This window comes from Miniopterus schreibersii (genome assembly GCF_964146895.1).
Source record: "Miniopterus schreibersii genome assembly, chromosome: 1".
Lineage (NCBI taxonomy): Eukaryota > Metazoa > Chordata > Mammalia > Chiroptera > Miniopteridae > Miniopterus > Miniopterus schreibersii.
Window position 1 is genome coordinate 119929191 of NC_138101.1, and position 20690 is coordinate 119949880.

The following is a 20690-nucleotide window of genomic DNA, read 5'->3' on the forward strand; positions in this document are numbered from 1 at the left end:
TTCCACCTGTTTCTTTTTACCTTTTCTAATGTGACCACTAGGAAATTTAAAATCCACATTGGCTTGTATTATATTTCTGTTGGACGGTGCTGAGTCGGAGGGTTGATGTGATAGAGAGAAATGTCACTTTGAATTTTCTTTTTATTTATTTTTAAATATATTTTTATTTCAGAGAGAAGAAGGGAGAGGGAGAGGTAGAAACATCAATAATGAGAGAGGGTTATTGATCAGCTGCCTCCTGCACGCCCCCTGCTGGGGATCAAGCCCTGATGTCCTGACCTGGAGTTGAACCTCTATCTCCTGGACCATAGGTCGATGCTCAACTGCTGAGCCACGTTGGCCAGGCATGGAATTTCCTTTTTAGATACTAGAAAGTGAAATAGATCCCTCTTCTCTGCTTTATTTCCTCATATGCATAAATTAAAGCAGAGGAATAAACGTGGTGACATTTTATGAACCTTTTAGGTGATAGGTAGCAGGCTGCTCTTGGAAGAACAAACCTGGGTTCTCTATTTAGCTCTGAGCTTAGCAGCTGAATTACTTTTAAAGTGTTAAGCAAATATAGAGTGGCAGTCTTATTACTGTTGTTATAAAACCCAGGAGCAGAATAGGTATAGGATTCTTAAAGACACCTGAAACAGATGTTGACAGCCTTGGGTTTAATACTTTTTAAAACAAAGGAGTGCTGAATGGGTAGATTATGTAGGTCAGTTCTGTGAATAACTGAATTTGCCAATTGATAGAAAAAATGCTAATTATTTATACCTAATATAGACAAAAATTCATAAAGATACATTTGTTTTCCTTGCCTGGATGAAGTTGTTACTCACCACTGCCTTTTTGAAAAAAAATAATTTATCGGAGTGAAAGTCACATGACATAAAATGGACCATTTAAAATTCGGTAGCATTTAGTACATTTGCAATGTCATACAACCACCCCCTCTACCTAGTTCCAAAGCATTTCCTGAATGTCTTTTTACAGCGATGACATTCCACAATACCTTTGACAATGACTGTATCTGTCTCTCTTTGATTTTTACAAATCAGATTGATTGATTCCCCCTCTTTCTTGGACAGAGCCCGAAAGAGCATTCCAGACACATATGCAGAGCACCTTATTGCCAATGGACTCATGACCCAGGACGAGGTGTCAGAAATCAAATCCTCCTACTATGCAAAGTTAAATGACCATTTAACTAACCTGACCCACTATAGCCCCCCTGCCACTCACCTGCAGGCCCACTGGCAGGGCCTGGTTCAGCCAGAAGCTCAAATTACCACCTGGAACACAGGTGTGCCCCTAGACCTCCTTCGGTTTATTGGTGTCAAGTCAGTGGAGGTGCCGGAGGAACTCCAGATGCACAGTCACCTTCTGAAGATGTATGTTCAGGTGGGGAGCCCTGAAATCTCCGGTTATTGTTTGTTTTTTGTGCAGCAAAGGAATTGATAGGTTCCTTTGGTTGGCTAATTCATTTGACAAATATTTATTGTGTGTTATTATGTTCTAGGGACAGATCCTGGGGGTGTTTTGGTACTGATTGTCAATTAACTCAGATTTTGTCTACTTCTCTTATTCATTCATTCATTCATTCATTCATTCATTCATTCATTCATTCATGCTTAATACATTAAATGTGCATGTACTACTTGCACATTATTAAATATACAGCAATACCAGGATGGTTGTTTGGATTTTTTTGACCAGAAAACACTTATATTCTTTTGGGTGGCTTAGACATAATAAATAAAAATCAACACCCCCTCACCCCCCTGTCCCCGAGTCAGCTATTTAGACCCTGAATCATGTTTAGGTTTTACATATTGTCACATGTGAAATATAGATGTGACAAACCCTCCTGGTTTGCCTGGGACTCAGGGATTTCCTGGAATGCAAGACTTTCAGTGCGAAAACAGGAGAACAAGGAGTTAAAGGCCTTTATCTTTCTTAAACTTGGATGAAGAAATTTTGCCCTTTGAATTATTTTTAAAACACTAACTTCACTTTGGGATTTTAATTATAGGTATAGAGACTATTAAAACAAACTACATGCTCACCATCCAGGTGAAGAAATAAAGTATTATAAATACAGTTCCCCGTGAGCCCCCCTGCTGCCATCTCTCATGCATCCGCAGCACCTGAGCACCTGTGTGCTTTGCCTGTTTTAAAATGCCATATGATTGCATTCAGACCTTCATATATTCTTCTGCACTTTTCATTTTGTTTAATATTATGTTTTTGGTACTTCCCATTGTTGCATTACATTTTTTGAACTCTGCGATAAAGGATAATGGACTCTTAAAAGTTTCTTGTTTTCTCCCCTTCAATTTTACAGTCTAGACTGGAGAAGGTGATAGAGGGAACCAAGTTAGACTGGGCCACGGCAGAAGCTCTTGCCTTGGGCTCATTACTTGCTCAAGGTAAGAAGTTTCTGGTTAGCTACACAGTTGGTAGGGGATGCTTTAATATGATGTTTATTACATGTGATCTTTGCAGATTTTTGATTTTTAACTGACAACTACATCCTATTATTTTCATTGATGAGAGATTCTAAAACATGTTATCTTTTCTTACCTGACAATATTATTTAATCTTAGTATGTGTCATGTTGACAACCTTCATCAGAGAATAGAGCAATTATACCTGGAAAAAAAGGGCTCAGGGCTGGATGTATTAGAAAGATATTTTCCTCTAAAAATTGTAGGGCAAATGAATACTCTCCATGCTTAACAATCTCACCTTGACTATAGACTTTTGCATATAGGACTGGTATATTTGAATAAGGATAATCTATTTTGCTAAGGAAAAGTCTCAGGTTACGCTGATGTATAAGAATTCAGGGTCACCATGTCTTATTATTACTAGGTTATTCATGGGAATCTGGATTTTTTCCCCCCTCTTGCTTGCTTAAGGTTTTAATGTCCGCCTGAGTGGCCAAGATGTTGGCCGTGGAACATTTAGTCAAAGGCATGCAATGGTTGTTTGCCAAAAGACTGATGACACCTACATCCCTCTGAACCATATGGACCCTAATCAGAAGGGGTTTCTAGAGGTAAGATGCTTCCTTATCTATTGTAAAATCCAGATGCTGATAATTATAGTTAATTATAGTTAACGATTCTTAAAGCAACTAGGGGTTCAATGCTTTTTGAAGTAAAGGGATGCTGAGTGGATAGACTATAAGTCTATGAATTTGGAATAGAAGTAACATATTAGCAAGTAGACTAGTCATTTTACTCTGGCTACTTATCTGTAATCACATAAATGTCAAATGGATGTTCATTTTGTCAATCAAAAATTGACATTATAGACTGCATATTGCTGGATTCATTAAAGTAAACCTAAGGTGTGAGTAGTTAGTCAACATTTCTTTCCTATTTAAAAAAAATCATTTTATACAAGTTACCTTATTCCCTAAGGTTCAGAAGGCTTGAATATATCCACTGCCACATATTTCCATGTGTCAGTCACTGTGCTATACTCATTAGAGTCAAGGTTAGAGGCTTGGTCTTCTCATTTATGTCTCTCCAATAACTAGCATATGCTGGGCATGAGATGTTTATTAAAATAAATTTTCCTTTAAGGTACAATTAGTGGTTTGTCCTCTTTTTTCCTACTCTAGCCATTTGAGAGTATGACTTTGAGTTCATTGATATCAATATTTGTAAAAAAGTTTACTTGTCAAAAGAAAATTTCCAGGAAGATGACTTAAAGTACATAGTGCTTAGCTTTCCTTTAAGTCAGTCTAAAGTCCACCCCTGTGTCAAATCAGGTTGGTGATCTAGATGCTGAAATGTTTACTATTATGCCCCCCACCAATGACTTTTATTGAATTGTAATTTGATATATAGTATCAATTAGCTTTAAATATTAGTATTAAAAAAGCCCTAATTAAATGCCTTGCCTTTTTTATGAGGAAGCTGTCAAAGATTGTATTATCTAGTACCATGTATTTTATATGAAGACCCTGGGAGAAACACCTGATTGATCTTGGTTTGCCTTTATTGTGTGTACACCGTGAATTCTGCAACTAACCAGCATTCTCTTATCAATAATGGCTTTGATAAAAATCAGAAAATAAAACAATGAATATATGCACTTTTCAAAAAAATATATAATGCTTCTATGAAGGGGTAGAGGCCACACTAGCCTTGATAAAAGTGAATAGGTTACTAGGTTATGTCTTTTCCCCAACTCTGTTCTGTTTCTCAATCTTAATTTCTCTTCTTTCCTTGCACTTAGTTTGCACTGTCATGTTATATATTATGTATACTTACAAGCCATCTTAAATACTTTTTTGGAATAAATAAAATCATTATTGGATTCAAGAAAATAAGGTAGTGTACAAAGTACAGTAGATGCACAGGAGAAGGATACGTTATCCTCCTTGGGGAAATCAGCAAAATCTTGGCGGGGAAGCCAGATTTCAGCTGGGATTTGAAGGACATTAGGAGTTGCTGTTCTAACACACGTAGGGAGAACATTCAAATGGACACCGTAGCACATAAACTGAGAAATAAGAGGAACTGACATGCTCAGGGAACTACAAATAGCTTCATATGACTGGAGATTAAACTGAAAAGTGGATACGAGAGTTAAAAAAGAGGAGATAAGCCAGAAAAAACTATCCACATGTGAAAGACTTTGGGTACTATGTAAAGAGAAACAATGGGGGAATTCTGACAGGTGGTCTGATTTTCATATTAGAAAGATAACTCCTTAGGAGCCTAGGTTGAAAAAAGAATGAGGCCCTTCCTGGCTGGTGTTGGCTCAGTGGTTAGAGCATCAGCTGGTGCACCGAAGGGTCATGGGTTCAATTCCCGGTCAAGGGCGCGTTCAATCCCTGGCCACAGTCCAGATGCATGTGGGAGGCAACCAATCGATGTGTCTCACATTGATGTTTCTCTCTCTCTCTAGTATACTCTAACTTCTGCTTTCATAACTCCCCTAAAATAGTTCTACATAAAAATGAGATAGTCAAATTAACACAGAAAAAAAAAAGCTCTACCTGAGGTCAACCCTTGACCTTCTAGTTGCCAAATCCAATGACCATGCTATTCTTCCTCTTATCTGACTCCTCCATCCTTGAGTTCAATCACACAGTGACTCTAGTTCTCCTGCTTTCCTGGCTGCTCTTTAGGGAAATACTTTTCCAGTGATAGCCACTAAATGTTGTTTTCCTCAAGACTCTATTCTTTGGCCATGTTCTCATTCTGCTGTCTCTCAGGGAGGTTATCCCACCCCTTCGGTTTCAAACACTCATACATCCCAATTACTTCCAAATCTAGATCTCAAGACCAGATTCTTGCCTTAGCTCCAGGTATACTTCTCTAATAGAAATCTCTATGTCATTCATTCCCCTCACTTCCCTCTAAGCCAGATGTCCAAAACTGAATTCATCATCTTTCCTTACCAAACCTGCTCCCTCTTCTTCGCTCTCTGTTTGGGTAAATGCTGTCATCATATACCAGTTGTTCAAGTCACAAAGCTAGAAAATAACTGACACTAGTCTTTCTTCTTCATTTCCTACATCTACCACTAAGTCCTTTAACTGAATAGTTCTCAAATCTGGTACCATCTTCCATCTGCACTGTTACTGCCCTAATTCATGTCCCCGTGATTTCCTGCCTAGATGATTGAGAAGCCTCCTTAGAAATTGTCTTAGGTTCTCATTTTTTTTTTTTAAAGAATAGTATATTGATTTTTAGAGAGAGGTAGGGAGAGAGGGGAAAGAGAGAGAAACACAGACGTGAGAGAAACATCAATCAGCTGCCTCCTGCATGCCCCCTACATGGGATGGAGCCTGCAACCCAGGCATGTGGCCTTGACCGGGAATTGAACCAGCAACCTCCTGGGAGGACGCCCAACCAACTGAGCCACACTGGCCAGGGCCTCATTCTTTTTGTTTTATTATTATTACTTTTTATTCCTCATCTGAGGATATTTTTTTTCCCATTGATTTTTAGAGACAGTGAGTGGAAGGAGGGAGAGAGAGAGAGAGAGAGAGAACATTGATGTGAGAGAGGAGCATTGATTGGATGCCTCCTTCACACACCCCAATTGGGGCCAGGGATCAAACCTGCAACCCAGTTCTTGCCCTGACCGGAATTGAACCTGTGGTCTCCTGGTGCACAGAACGATGCTCTAACCCACTGAGTCACACCAGCTGGGCTGTGACATGTTTTTTAAAAAAGTTTATATAATAGTTTTACTCTCAGCTCCAAAGGTGGGTCATCTGAGAAGTTAATTTTGCTTATTCTTGAAGAAAATCTTCAATGCTCAAATTCCACACCTTTCATCTCTTCCTCTTTTGTCCCAACTTTCCCATATGCGTCACTCATAGAGGGTTTTTTCTCAAAGGCATGTGGAGAGTCCTGAAAACAAAGTTTCTCTCTCTGCCCTCCCTCCCCTTGAGAGGTTTGTATAACTATTAGGCTTTTAGCTTTACTGACTCATGTCACCACTTCTCTGGCATGACAGTGTCTCTGTTTTCTTCCTTTATATCAGGTCAGCAACAGCCCACTATCAGAAGAGGCTGTCCTGGGATTTGAGTATGGGATGAGCATTGAGAGCCCTAAGTTACTGTCCATCTGGGAGGCTCAGTTTGGTGATTTCTTCAATGGCGCCCAGATCATCTTTGACACTTTCATCTCTGGAGGTTAGTTTTGGCATATGGGTGTATAGTGGACACATGATGCCTGCCTCATGGGGACAAATGAATGAAATGAATGTGGTATGAGACTCCTTGTACCACAGATCCTGGGGAGAGTTGGGGATTGCCCTGTCATCCACTGGGGCATGGCAACTATTAGAGTTAAGTAAGCTGCCCAAGGGCTGCATACCACTCAGCTACTGTGCAGGGAGCACCTTCCCATCTGCGGGGCAATGTGTTTGGCTGTATGGAGTAGGATGTGTACCTACCAGGTCCTAGCTAGTGTTACCTTCACATCCACTTTTGAGGTTTATTGATAAACCATGACCTGAATCACAAGCAGGCAATAGTGACACAGTGAGGATTTGTGATCACGGTGAATGTCAACTTGAAAATCCACTTCCCTCTATCAGGGACACTCAAGTATTTGAATGTTGGAAGTTGTGCATCTTGATTATTTTAAATAATCATTTATAAAAGCAGTAGCTGCTTACTGTAAAAATTCAAAGTACATAAAGTACTAGTGTGAATCTCACCCAGATGTTCACCCCATTTTGGGGGCAACTACACTTGGATTATGAATGTGCACTATAGATCCTTCCTTTGGTTGTATTTCTCTGTAACTGTGTAGTTGTAAGAAACATGCCAACCAATGTCACCCCAATAAATGTAATTTAAAATAAAAATAATAAAAAAAAGAAACGTGCCATGAGGAGACTGGACTTTGACATGTCCTGAGACTGTTCTAAAGTGCCTGTGTCTTTAGGTGAGGATAGTGGCCTGTGTTGTCAGGGGTTCTATGAGGAAAAGTAGGGGCTGCCCAGTCTTGGTAAGAGTTGTGCCTGAGTGGAGTCAGCATGGCCATGCTGTCCTGGGAGCCAGATCTTCACCGTTGAGTTTGTCTTCCACTTGCTAAAACCCAGGACGTGGCATTCTAGGGTCTCAACTGGTAAGATGGATATTCTTTCTTCCAAGCATGGTGTAACAATGCTAGACAGTACATGTAATGAAAAGGGTTCTAGGGGGTCAGGCAGCAAGCTAATATCTGTTCCACTACCCAAGTCAGATCAGACCCTTTCATTCCTGCTTCATAGAGGTCTTCTTCTCTCCCGCTGCTTTTCCAGGAGAGGCCAAGTGGCTCCTCCAGAGCGGCATTGTGATTCTCCTACCCCACGGGTATGACGGAGCTGGACCCGACCACTCCTCTTGTCGCATAGAGCGTTTCTTGCAGGTATGTCCAATGCTTTTTGGATTCCCAGGAATGTCTGAACCAGAACCACCTCCTGCAGGTACTTCATGTGTACCTTGAACTGTAAAACATTGTACTATTTGAATGAAACAGATGTAATGCCCTGGAAGTGGCCAGCCTGGCAGCCTCGTCACCTCCACTGAACACTGTAGGGGCTCCTTCTCTAGATTTTGCCTTTATTCCCCCCCCCCCCCCCAGGGTTGCCTACACACACCCTCTCTCCAAATTGGAGGGGACTGGTAATAATTGTCAGGATTTTGTCACCTTTTTTTTTTTTTTTAAACATATCTTTATTGATTTCAGAGAGAGGAAAGGAGGGGGAGAGAGATAGAAACATCAATGATGAGAGTCATTGATTGGCTGCCTAGCCTGCAACCTGGGCATGTGCCCTGACCAGGACTCGAACCCCGATCTCCTGGATCCTAGGTAGATGCTCAACAATTGAGCCATGCCCGGCCGGGCTTGTCACTTTCTTTTCTCTCCATTGCTTCTGGAGTGGGGTTAGGAGCCATGCCTCAGCTTTTTGTCCCACCAGGATCTTCTGAGATTTAATTCCTTGCCCTCAACTTTTCAACCTTGTTAGCTGCTTTTGTTTTTGTTTTGTGTTTGAAACAAAAAACAAACCAAACTATAATTGTGTTTATTTCACTAGGAGAGTAAGATTCTGACAGTGCTTCCTTCTACCATCTTAACTCCACAGTAATCAGAATCTGTATTTGTTAAAAGGTCCCTTCCAGATGCTTCTTGAAATCAGCTGTGTTTGGCAATAACTGTATTAAAATATGCAGACTCAGGCAGATAGGGGAAACTGTGAGATCTCTCCTCTGATTAATTCTTCATAGGCTGTAAATTTACTTTCTAGTATTTTCTGTAATGGAGGGAAATATATTTTCTCATCACGGAGAGCCCTGTGGTCCCTTTGGAGAGCCGATGTTGTTATGATTGTATGAAATGACCTAAACATTCTCCTTTCTTACATTTCTCTCCCAGATGTGTGACAGTGCAGAGGAGGGGGTGGATGGGGACACCGTGAACATGTTTGTGGTACACCCCACGACTCCTGCTCAGTATTTCCATTTGCTCAGGAGACAAATGGTCCGGAACTTCAGAAAACCCCTCATTGTTGCTTCTCCGAAGATGTTACTCAGGTTCCCTGTAAGTGGAAAAAACTGGTTGGAAGCCTTTCTCCTCTTTTTCTGTTTTCTGTATCTAATCATAGTTCTAAATTACAGAAGCATCTTTTTAGTTTTAGTTGGCTTTGCTTCTCTCTCTCTCTCTCTCCAAGAATAACTGGAGCCCTAGCTCAGTGGTTAGAGCGTCGACCTACAGACTGAAGGGTCCCCGGTTTGATTCTAGCCAAGGGCACATACCTTGGTTGCAGGCTCTATCCCCGGAGGCAACCAATCGATGTCTATCTATCTATCTATCATCTATCTGTCTATCTATCTATCTATCTATCTATCTATCTATCTATCTATCATCTATCATCTATCTATCTATCTATCTATCATCTATCATCTATCTATCATCATCATTTATCATCATCTATCATCTATCATCTATCTATCATCAACTCCCTTCTGCTCGCTCTCAAAAGCAATGGAAAAAATACCCTGGGGTGAGGATTTAAAAAAATAAAAAAATAAAATAAAATAAATAAAATAATAAAATAACCAGCTTAAAAAAAAAAAAGAATAACTGGAAATATAGGTAGCTCTCAGTTTCATTGTAATGAAGGACAGGATTGTAGATATTATCACACTGGTATCCTGGTCTCAGAGGAAACAATTTTATAGAAAAAGTTTAAAAGCCCAAATGTTCTAAGCACTACTGTGTTGGTAGTAGCAATTTGGGAATTTAGAGTATTTTCATGAAAACAAGGGGTGTTATTCATTGACTTCTGTTTAGATTTTTTCCATTAAGTGATTTATCACACATAGATTCCTGTTTTGATAAGCACAACATCATAACAGTATAACTTATTGTATACTGCTTTAAAAGTACACATTTTAAAAAAGTGTACATTTTCTCTTGGTTTACCTGAACTAAATGTTAAGAGCACAATATATTTTTAAATAACAAATATGCTAGTATTCAAGCGATACAAGGTAAATAAATACCAGTAAGCATATATTTATCCTGTCTGCTATACTTTTTTCAGTTTTATACGAGAATCTTAATTAGGATGAACATTTTAAAAACTTGCATTTATTTGTATGCTACAGCTGAGGTAAAATAAGGCATTTATGATTTGGCTGTTCAGGACTGTCTTGTGCTTTGCACAAAGGTTTCAGAGCGCAGATTTGTAATTGAAAGGTGTTGAGGAAAGCTACGAGTGATATGCTTTCACTGGTTGCATTTTTAAGCAGTGCCTAAAAAGGGGGTAAGGAGATACTCTCCTGGTCAGCACTTCTGTGATCCTAAAGTGAACACCTCCTTAAATTTTGCACTCCAGGCACCTCACCTGTCTTATCCTAGTTCTGGCTCTGGGAATCAATATCAAATGTAATGATATTAAATATATAATATATGTATATTACCAAGTATTAAGTGAACTATTAGAAATTTTATTGAGAATATCTTTTGCTGTTTGAAACTGAGAATAAGAGTTCACATTCTGGCCCTAATATTTCACCCCTTGCCCCAAGTCTAAGATATAACTTATCCAATAAAAGAGGCCTTATTTGAGAGTCTTAAAAAATATCAACAGCTATCCTATAGACTTTCAAGTGAAAAACTACTCTTATTAAAGAGTCAAATATCATCATTAAACATATAAGCTCTTTTATTTATTTATTTATTATTATTATTTTTAAATATATCTTTATTGATTTCCGAGAGAGGAAAGGAGAGGGAGAGAGAGAGATAGAAACATCAATGATGAGAGAGCCACTGATTGAGCCCGCAACCCGGGCATGTGCCCTGACCAGGAATCGAACCCTGATCGCCTGGATCTTAGGTCGATGCTCAACGGCTGAGCCACGCCCGGCTGGGCTAAGTTCTTTTATTAATTGAAAATGAGTATGACCATTACTGAATTCTGATTTCCTCCTGAAATTTTGCTTATTGGTACAAATGGTCTATCAGAATATAAGTCAACCCTTTCTTTCGACGATCTATTCAGAGATGACTTGCCACATGACAAACATGACTATAGGGAGTTTGTGTGTCACGTGGTACCTAAATCCCACTCCAATTTCCCACCCAACTCTGAATACCAGCTCCTTTTGTTTCCTGCCCTAGGAAGTGAGGACTGACAAAGGGATCTGGTTCAGAATGGAGCAAGATCACATTAATTAGTAGTAAGAATAGCTGAGTAGTTAATATTAATTTTTTAGGTTTTGTCACAATATCCCAGCATCAGTGTGGCTCCCCACAGTGACTTAGTCAAAATGCCATATGCCCATTTGGGACTAGACTGTAAGGAAACAGATAGATGATAACAAAACCAATCAAATCTCTAACCGTGGCTTCACCAGTTTTGTACTCTAAGTTCTTTGCATCAAGCATTTATTTAAATTGAGCTCATTAATAAAATTTCTTTTCATCACAGAAATATTCACTTATTGTTCCTGCTTGTTCTGACTAATAGGTTTCACTTACAAATTATAATAGAGAACTTAAAGAGAAAAATAGTTGCCCTAGCTTAGCTGTTTTGGTTCACAATATAAATTCTATAAAATGTTGTTTTTAATTCCAAAAAACTAAAGTGATCAAATTGAAATTTTGATTCTTAAAATTTTATTGTGGCACCAGACAAAAGGGACTGTTATCTAACCTCAGGAAAATAATTTATTCTGAAGTATTCAGAACTGAATTGTTTTTGGAAAGCTATTGTATTTATTAGTACATATGTGTACTTATGGTCTTAGGCTAGAATTTTGATACTGTTACCTGGTAAAGATCCCTTATAAGTAAAAGCATTTTCAGCTCCTTTCCACTGTTTGACAGATTTGTGGCTTTTCCCCTCCTCTTTAGGCAGCTGTGTCAACTCTTCAAGAAATGGCACCAGGAACAACATTCAAACCGGTCATTGGTGATTCATCTGTGGATCCAAAAAAGTAATTTGATGTGTATTTCTGTTTTTATACTCCAGTAGAGTTTTAATTGGAGAACTAGCTCATGTTAAGGAACCCAAAGTGACCCAAATTTCCTCCCTCCTAATATAAGTCCTTTAGGTGAGTGGCGTAGGAATTAGAATATGCGTGGAAGAGTGAACTTTGGAGGTATATATTGCTAAAGAAGGCTTTCTAGGGCATCTCATATGTCTGAGCCCACCTACAGAGCCCCAGTGTTTTATTAGTGAAGCATTTAAATCTATGTGGTCTCCCCTTTCTTCTGATACAATTCTTACTTTAAGGTATTTCTTCCCTACCCTACCGTCTCTTTTCTGCCCAACAGTGTTAAGAGTCTGGTGTTTTGCTGTGGCAAACACTTCTATGCCCTGCTGAAGCAAAGAGAATCTTTGGAGGCCAAGAAGCGTGAGTTTGCCATTATCCGAATAGAAGAACTCTGTCCATTCCCACTGGACTCATTACAACAAGAGATGAGCAAATACAAACATGTTAAAGGTAAAAGGTTCTTTGATTTTCAGATACCTGAAACCTATTGGAACTATGAAAAGAGGTTATGGGGGTAGTGAGAGTTATTAGAAAATTGGATCTCATGGAATCTGGAGATATGAAAATAATACTTCTAGAGTCAGTGTCTTCATGTCTTTTGTTGTGTTTCTTTCAGTGTTCCCTTCTCATCTAAAACATCTAATTTCTTGAGAGTTTGGAGGGAACTACTATCATTTATGATAAAGCAATTATAATTGTAAAAGACAAGCCTTTCAACAAATGAAGCTGGAATGATTGGATATCTTTATGCATCTTATACAGAAATTAAAACAAAATTGATTATAGATCCTGGACTGGCGTGGCTCAGCAGTTGAGCATTGACCTATGATCTAGGAGATCGTGGTTCGATTCCCAGTCAGGGCACATGCCTGGGTTTCGGGCTTGATCCCCAGTGGGGGGAGTGCAGGAGGCAGTCGATCAATGACTCTCTCATCAATGATGTTTCTATCTCTCTCTCTCCCTCTCCCTTCCTCTGTCTGAAATCAATAAAGACATATTTGAAAAAAAAATTGATTATAGACCTAAATGTAAATGTAAAACTACAAGACTTCTAGAAGAAAATGGAAGAAAATCTTTGTCACCTTGGGTTAGGCAAAAAGTTCTTAGATATAATACCAAAAGCATGTTCCATAAAAGAAAAATTGGACTTCATCAAAATGAAAAACTTATGTACTATGAAGGGCACTGCAAAGAAAATAAAAAGACAAGCCACAAACTGGGAGAAAATATTTGCAGACAGATATCTGACAAAGGACAATCCAGAGTATTTAAAGAGCTCTTAAAACTCAATGGTAAGAAAATATATAATCCAATTTTTTAAAGAACTGAACAGGCACTTTACCAAAGAACCAGATGGCAAATAACTACATGAAAAGATGATCAACATAATTAGTGACAATGGTAATGCAAAATAAGTGAAAATGTGATATGGCCACATACCTATTCGAATGGCTAAAATGGAAACAAAACAGCAAATTGACAATATCAAGTGATGATGAGGAGCAACTGTAAGCCTCATTCTCTGCTGGTGGGGATGCAAACTGGTACCACCGCTCAGGAACTCAGGTGGTCAGTTTCTTACGCAGTTACACGTAGAGTCACCATAACACTTGCCAGACCCGCTCCTAGGTGTTTACCCAAGAGAGTGGAAAACATGTCCCAGAAAGATCTGTACATGAATGTTTATAGCAGCTTTATTCATTATTGCCTCAAACTGGAAAAACCAAAATGTCCTTCTACCGTGAGTAGATAAATAATCTGTGGTACATCCATACTCAAGGTCATACTACTCAACAATAAAAGAGAGTGAACTATTGCTGTTGGCAAAATCACAAATGGATTTTGCTAATTCAAGGAAGCCAGACCCAAAAGGCTACATTTGTAGGATTCTACTTATTTGACATTCTGGAAAAGGCAAAGCTGTTGGGGTAGAGGAGAGATCAGTGGTTGCTAGAGGTTGGGGGTAGGAGGAAGAGTTGAGTAGAAAGGGACAAGATGAGGGAATTTTCTGGTTGATAGAATTGTTCTGTATCATGATTTTGCTGGTGGATGCATTACTGTGTATTTGTCAAAAAAGAAAAAGACAACACTATGCCATATACATATAGTGTGTTTCTGTTGTATATGTTTACTTGAGGTACTGAGATGGATTTTCTTCTTTTATAGATTTTATTTGGAGTCAGGAGGAGCCTCAGAACATGGGTCCATGGTGTTTTGTTTCTCCAAGGTTTGAAAAGCAACTGGCCTGCAAGGTACTGTCTCTCCCTCTCTTGTAGTATTTTTGTATCTTGTTTTTCCTATAGTGCCAACAGATCTTTTTATTATACCCTATTATCAATCCAATTCTTTTAAAGATAAATGAAAATATAAAGTCTAGTTTTAGGCTATTCTTTCAGAAGAAAATGCTGAGTGTTTATCAATCTATGTGTACATACTAGTATCATGTAAAAACAAAAAGTGACTATACTTAGAAAAGTAAAAGCCCTTACCTGTGAGCAACTTTCCCATTAGCCTACTCAGCATTCTTATCCTAAAGGCCAACATCCAAGCCATGGGGGATCTGAGTGCCCAGCAGGCTTGTTTTACAATATGGGAATAGAGACACCCAATGATGCTTGTTCCAGGCCCGCCCATACAGCTGGGCCCCTCAAATGCCAAATTCTTCTTAATTATGCTGTAGGAAAGGAAAAACAATGAGAAGAGCAATTGTATTTCTGTTTAATCTTTCTATTCTGCTTTGATTAGAGCTCTGTCCGCTCCATTTGGTACTAGTTGGCTAGGCCTAAATAATTTTCACATGTAAATAGCTCTAATTTAGGAAACTCTATAGCTAAAACTAATAGTTACTGAAGAATAGAATAAATTCAAGGATTTATATTACCTTATCATGCCTGGAATTTAGTTGGTTTTAGTTGTGACAATCTATTTTATGTAAGTCATTTTACCAAAAAGGTGCTTTATGTTAAACAAGTTAAGAGAAATGCAGGCAGCTCCTTGGGTGAACTAAGCAGATTGGGTCACAACGTCATTTTATTTCTTTTCTGCTCCAATGATAGCTCCGCCTTGTGAGCCGACCCCCTTTGCCAGTACCTGCTGTAGGAATTGGCAGCGTTCACCTGCAGCAGCATGAAGATGTCCTCACCAAGACCTTTGCTTGATGATGTACTTTGAAGAAATACAACTTCCTGTTAAGAAAACTGCCAGAAAAAGAAAGGCCTGCTTCCTCTACTCTCTCCTTTTTCCATTAGGTAACATGAAATGCCTGTGTCCCTCTAAAATGTGATGAGGACAGTTTAATCTGGAATACATGGAATAGCCACGAGAATCAATATATAAATGTAACCACTTTTATCCTTAAAAATACAATCATGTTACAATTTGGTTAGATCTGAGTGAGTTATAGACCTAGGTCATAATCCAGATTTTTCAGACTACACTCTTTCTCATTAACTGTATATGTCCAGGAAAGTTCTTTAGCCTGATTTTATAGCTACATATAGATTACCTCAATATTACCTCTTGATTTATTTGATGCATGTCACTTTCATTAATTTTCTCCTTCTTTATTCAAAGGCCAATATTTTCATTGTCATTTTTGGTGTTGTCCTTCAGCTGCTGTGAAAAACATTTTACCAAACACTGTAGCAGTACTATATTTTCCCTGATTTATGTTTTTCAAGATTGTTGTTTTACCCATTGTCCTTAAATATATTAAATACAAATCTCTGGGTATGATCTTTTAGCATAGTGTTATTAAGTGAAGGAGTTTTAGTTACAATGAAATTGATTTGTAGTCTGCCTTGCCATAGTATCTTTCTTTCCTAAATTGTTCTTGCTGTGATATTTTCATATTTTCAATTGATTTTGGGTGTCTGATAAGGGGATTTCAGCCCCTGGTTAATCAATCTAGTCTCTAAAAGTCCCTATTGCAGTATGATGCTTATTTGTGGTGTTTAAGGTACACTTTAACTTTGACAGCAGGAACTTCCCAACATCAGGTACTTGGAGATTTCTAGGGATCACAAACCCTTATTCTGAAAGTAATTGGTCCTGAAAGCATAACTAAACAGCAGCAAACTGCAGCTTTACGTGGCTTTGTGCTGCAGAGGCTCTACATTGACCATTCCTGTGCCATGATAGTTTTTCTCAGAAATTATGGCGGAAGTACTGGGGCACTGGAACACCCTCTTCACTTTTAATAGCAGCTGGCAATGTTTTTCAGACTCAATATAAGTTGTTCTGGTCACAGCAGTAGATTTGTGATTCACATCTTAAATGTAAGCATTAGAGCATTGATTTAACATTTCTGTAGTGTCCAGATCCCTTTTATTCTTACACACCTTAATGCTTCCTTTCTGCATCAAGCCTTATAAATCATGTAATTTGGTGCTACTCATGTAAATCACTAAAATTACAAAGGTCTATTTAATGAGAATGGTTATCAGTATTGTGTATCGAACTACTGAAAAATAAAAGCAGTGTCATTTCCAGATCTCTTGGTTTCTTGAGTTAAAAAAATTTAAAGTGTAAGTCTAAGCCCTAGCCAGTTTTGCTCAGTGGTTAGAGCATTGATCCATGGACTGAAGAGTCCTGGGTTCGATTTCAGCCAAGGGTAAGTATCTCAGTTGCAGGCTTGATCTCCCTGGTCAGGGCATGTGGGAGGCAACCAATGGATGTGTCTCTCTCATATTGATGCTTTCTGCCTCTCTCTCTCTCCCCCCCATCCACTCTCTCTGAAAAGCAATGGAAAAAATATCCTCGGGTGAAGATTAAATAATAATAAATAAATAAATAAAGTGTAAGCCCAAAATGAGAGGGAAAACTAGATTTTTTTTTTTTTTTAGTTTAGTGTAGATCTGTCCAAATTTCTAACTTTATACCTCACAAGCCTGTTTATGGTTTCTTGTTATGTCTTCTCCAACTTGAGCCATGAGCTGTATACCTTATCCTTCTTACTCTCAATCACTATAGCACCATGGGTCAGCATTTTGAATTCCCTTGCAGGAAGAGACCATTCAAAAAATTCCAAATCAAATACTCCCATGATAAAATATGGGGTTAAAAATATAATATGGTAAAATAAAAATATTTTACTTTATTCCTTTACAAATTGATAATGTGATGTTTGTATCCCATTTGTATCTATCTATGCTAAATTTCATATTCAATGAAGGCTAGAGCTCAAATTGGGTACTCAGTGAATAGAAATGCTAACAACCATGAAAAAATTTTAACTTTGTTTAAAATGACACATTATTCTTTGTAAAATAAAATTTTATTCCTTATAAGAACCATTTGAGCCTGGCTGGAGTGGCTCAGTGGTTGAGCATCGACCTATGATCCAGGAGATCTCGGTTCGATTCCCGGTCAGGGCACATGCCTGGGTTGTGGGGTCCATCCCCAGTCAGGGGTGTGCAGGAGGCAGCTGATCAATGACTCTCATCATTGATGTTTCTATCTCTCTCTTCCTCTCTCTTCCTCTCCTTGAAATCAATAAAAACATATTTAAAAAAAGAAATTAGGGTTTACATAGGAAGTCACAGATTTAAGAGTGAAGACATTCGGGTCTTGAAGTTCCAAAAGCTTTACCTACATTTCTCTTGGATGTACTAAGATATTTGGTTTTCATTTTTAGCTTCTCAATAGGGTTCAGGCTAAAACTATTGCACTTTTGAGGAATTTGGATAAAATGTTTAATTCTTCAATATTTATAACGAGCAACTCATAAATTACTCTATGGAAGTAGTAATTCATTGTCATGCTTGTATTTAAATCTGAAAAAGTATACTGTAAAGCAGACTGTTATTCCCCCACTGCCAATTGCAAAATCAGTTAATTTAAAAAAAACTTTTAATAAAAGTATATTACTTTAGCGTTGTTTCTCTATGTTTTCTCTTACTCATATGGGGAACCATCCATAATTGAAAAAATAAGAAATGACCCTATTAGAGTAAATAGTATTTCCTCAATAAATAATTTATTGGATACCTATTGCATATATGGCATTGCTCTGGACATGAAAAACACATGGGAATAAAGATAAAATGGGTACCCCTCTGTCCTCAGTGGACTAATAATCTACTTGAGAAGACAAAGCATTTTACTTGAAGAGAGAGAAATGTTTTTGTTGAAAGGGTGATATTCCTATAGTTGTAGATTAGGTAGCATATATGGTTATACAAGAAAAGCCATGAGTAGCTTGTGGTAGTAGAGGACTGAAAAATGTTGGAAGGGTAATTAATAAAAGTTATCTAGAGTGCCAAAGCTTATTCCCAGGCTCTTACTTGAAACATGGAACTGTCCCAGAAATATGCAGTAAAGAGAGGTGCAGGCTACTCTTTTCCTTCTGTCATTTAGATTTTCAGTTTAGTGCATCTTTATTAAAAGGACGTTATACTCATGAAATTTGTGTGAAAACTATATTTAAGTCAACCATTCACGGGTTACTGTAGATAATACAAAAAATTAAGTAAGACCCTCCCTGCCAACTAAAAGTTTATGGTGTAGTCGGGAGATTAGACAAGTATGAAAATGACTAATAGAAAGTAGAAAGAGGTAAAAATGAAGTCATAGGACGTGAGACGATGACTGTGGCAGGTTTCATTTTCCAAAAGTGGCCAGAGCAGTATTTTGTGTCTCATATGCTCAGAACCTTGCCACACCCCCACCTAGAGTTGAAGCCTATTTCCCTTCCCTCTTGAAACTGAGCAGGCCTTTGTGCCTGCCTGTATAAGTATAATGCACTGAAAGTGATGCTGCGTCACTTTCAAGGACATGACTTGGCAGCCAGCTGCCATGTTGTGAGGAACCTCAGGCCACCTGGAGAAGGCCCATGGAGATGTTGGAACTGACAGCGTTACCTGAAGTCTTAGCTGACAGCACCAAATGCCAAACTAGCAAGTGAGAGAGCCCTCTTATAAGCCAAGTATTCAGCCTTGGTGCTGTCCCAGATGACCTCAAGTGGAGCAAAGACTCATGCAAGCCATATATGTGTGTGTGTTCAAAGATAAAGCTGGACATTAATTAAAGTGGTCAGGAAAGATTTTAATCAGTAATATACTATTGCAGCAGGGAAAACAGTCCAGCATAAACTAAACTCAACTTTGATTTGTAGAGGCAACTGGGCAGTTTAGAAGGAGAATGAGGGAACAGGGAAGAGGTGAGTGGGGGCTCACAGACTTGGAGGAGTTAAAAATTACAAAAAGCAGGAAGGAGGGTTTGGCCCACATTAAACACATCTGGGTTTGTTAACTGGAACTGATGGAAGTTAGGTTCCTACCCTCTGACTAATGCTGGGAGACAGAGACCCTATCTTCAGATGTTGCCTGGAACTAAAGGTAAATTCTTCGGCAACCTTGAGCTTTCTCAGGAAGATATTTTAAGGGTGGGTGGGGTGATCCTTGGGATGGAGCTGTTAGAAAATGTTAGTGTCTGTTCAAGTCTTTATAGGCTAACTTAAGGCCTAGTGGAGAAAGGACTCAGAGGAGCCTGGCTAGAGTTTGCTCAAGGAGAGAATCTAACATACACACACACACACACACACACACACACACACACACACACACACACACACACAAGTATTTTGTTTCCTTCTTGTACATAGACCTAAGCATTAGAACAGATCATTGGATTTGGTGATTATAAGGCAGAATAGTAAGAAGCTAGGGTGATTCCTTGACAAGTGGAATAAGGGAAACTGAGACAAAATAGACAAGGCCAAACAATTTGAGCAATTTACAGCTAGCTAATAAATCACACGGTTTTATCTTCCGTAACCAAGGACACTTAGGAGCAAATGGTTTACACATTCCACATTGTCCTGGAGCAGACCGGCCTCAGTCCCCATCCTTCTTCAATAATGTTCTTTAAAAATAAAACTAATCACAAAACAACCCTGGCCCCTTTGCACACATTTTTTTTTTTTTTTTAATTCTCATCTGAGGATATTTTTTCCATTGCCTTTCAGAGAGAGTAGAAGTGAGGGGGAGGGAGGGAGAGAGAGAGAGAGAGAGAGAGAGAGAGAGAGAGAGGGAGAAACATTGATGTGAGAGAGACACATTGATTGGTTGCCTCCTGCACAGTGCTCTGACCAGGCCAGGGATGGAGCCTGGGACCCTTCAGTCTGAGGGCTAATGCTCTAACCACTGAGCCAAACCGGCTAGGGCATTTTACACACAGTTTGATAAATTAACATATTGAAAGACACATCTATCTGAAAAGCTATTCTGTTAAGACCCTCCTCTAGGATTCTACCAGCCAAAGGAAGATAAAGGATCTAGACAAAGGATCCTGCACAAGCTCTTCCTCCTAGGAGCAAGCTCACGCCTTTTCCTTCCCCAACTTCTTCCCCCACAGACATTCATCACCTAAACTCCAAGGAACCCCAGGAGACTTGCAACCAGGGTAGCAGCAGTAGACAGCTGCAGCTCCACCTGGGCTAACCCCCTGAACTTGTCTCCAAGACCCCCTTTTCCCTGATTTTCTCTCTCCTGTTGCCCTTCATTTCACTGTCCCCAGCTTTAATAAACATACTTTCAAAAGCACCTGGACTCTTTTTTGTAAATTCTTTCCTACATGAAGTCAAGAACCCCCACACTACCAACTGGCGCTAGGCAGACCCACCCTGGGCCCAGGCCCTCTCTGGTAACAATTACAGGTCATTAGTGAC

At 38.9% G+C, this 20690-nt stretch overlaps 1 protein-coding gene across 2 annotated transcripts in view; it reads left to right on the plus strand.

Moving 5' to 3' along the window:
• DHTKD1 (dehydrogenase E1 and transketolase domain containing 1) overlaps nt 1-20564 on the plus strand; it is a 44166-nt gene extending 23602 nt beyond the window's left edge. The window contains exons 8-18 of one of the 2 annotated variants that reach the window (XR_013997826.1): nt 1080-1392; nt 2336-2420; nt 2913-3052; nt 6508-6658; nt 7777-7883; nt 8892-9056; nt 11880-11962; nt 12303-12472; nt 14189-14274; nt 15079-15270; nt 20378-20564. Coding sequence is in view for 1 of the 2 variants with exons in the window: in XM_081123341.1 (XP_080979467.1) it covers nt 1080-1392; nt 2336-2420; nt 2913-3052; nt 6508-6658; nt 7777-7883; nt 8892-9056; nt 11880-11962; nt 12303-12472; nt 14189-14274; nt 15079-15180 (1402 nt within the window). In the remaining variant the exon portion in view is untranslated. Of the gene's footprint in view, nt 1-1079; nt 1393-2335; nt 2421-2912; nt 3053-6507; nt 6659-7776; nt 7884-8891; nt 9057-11879; nt 11963-12302; nt 12473-14188; nt 14275-15078; nt 16513-20377 lie in introns of those variants that run through there. The other variant, XM_081123341.1, reaches the window with a different exon arrangement.
• The last annotated feature ends 126 nt before the right edge of the window (nt 20565-20690 follow it).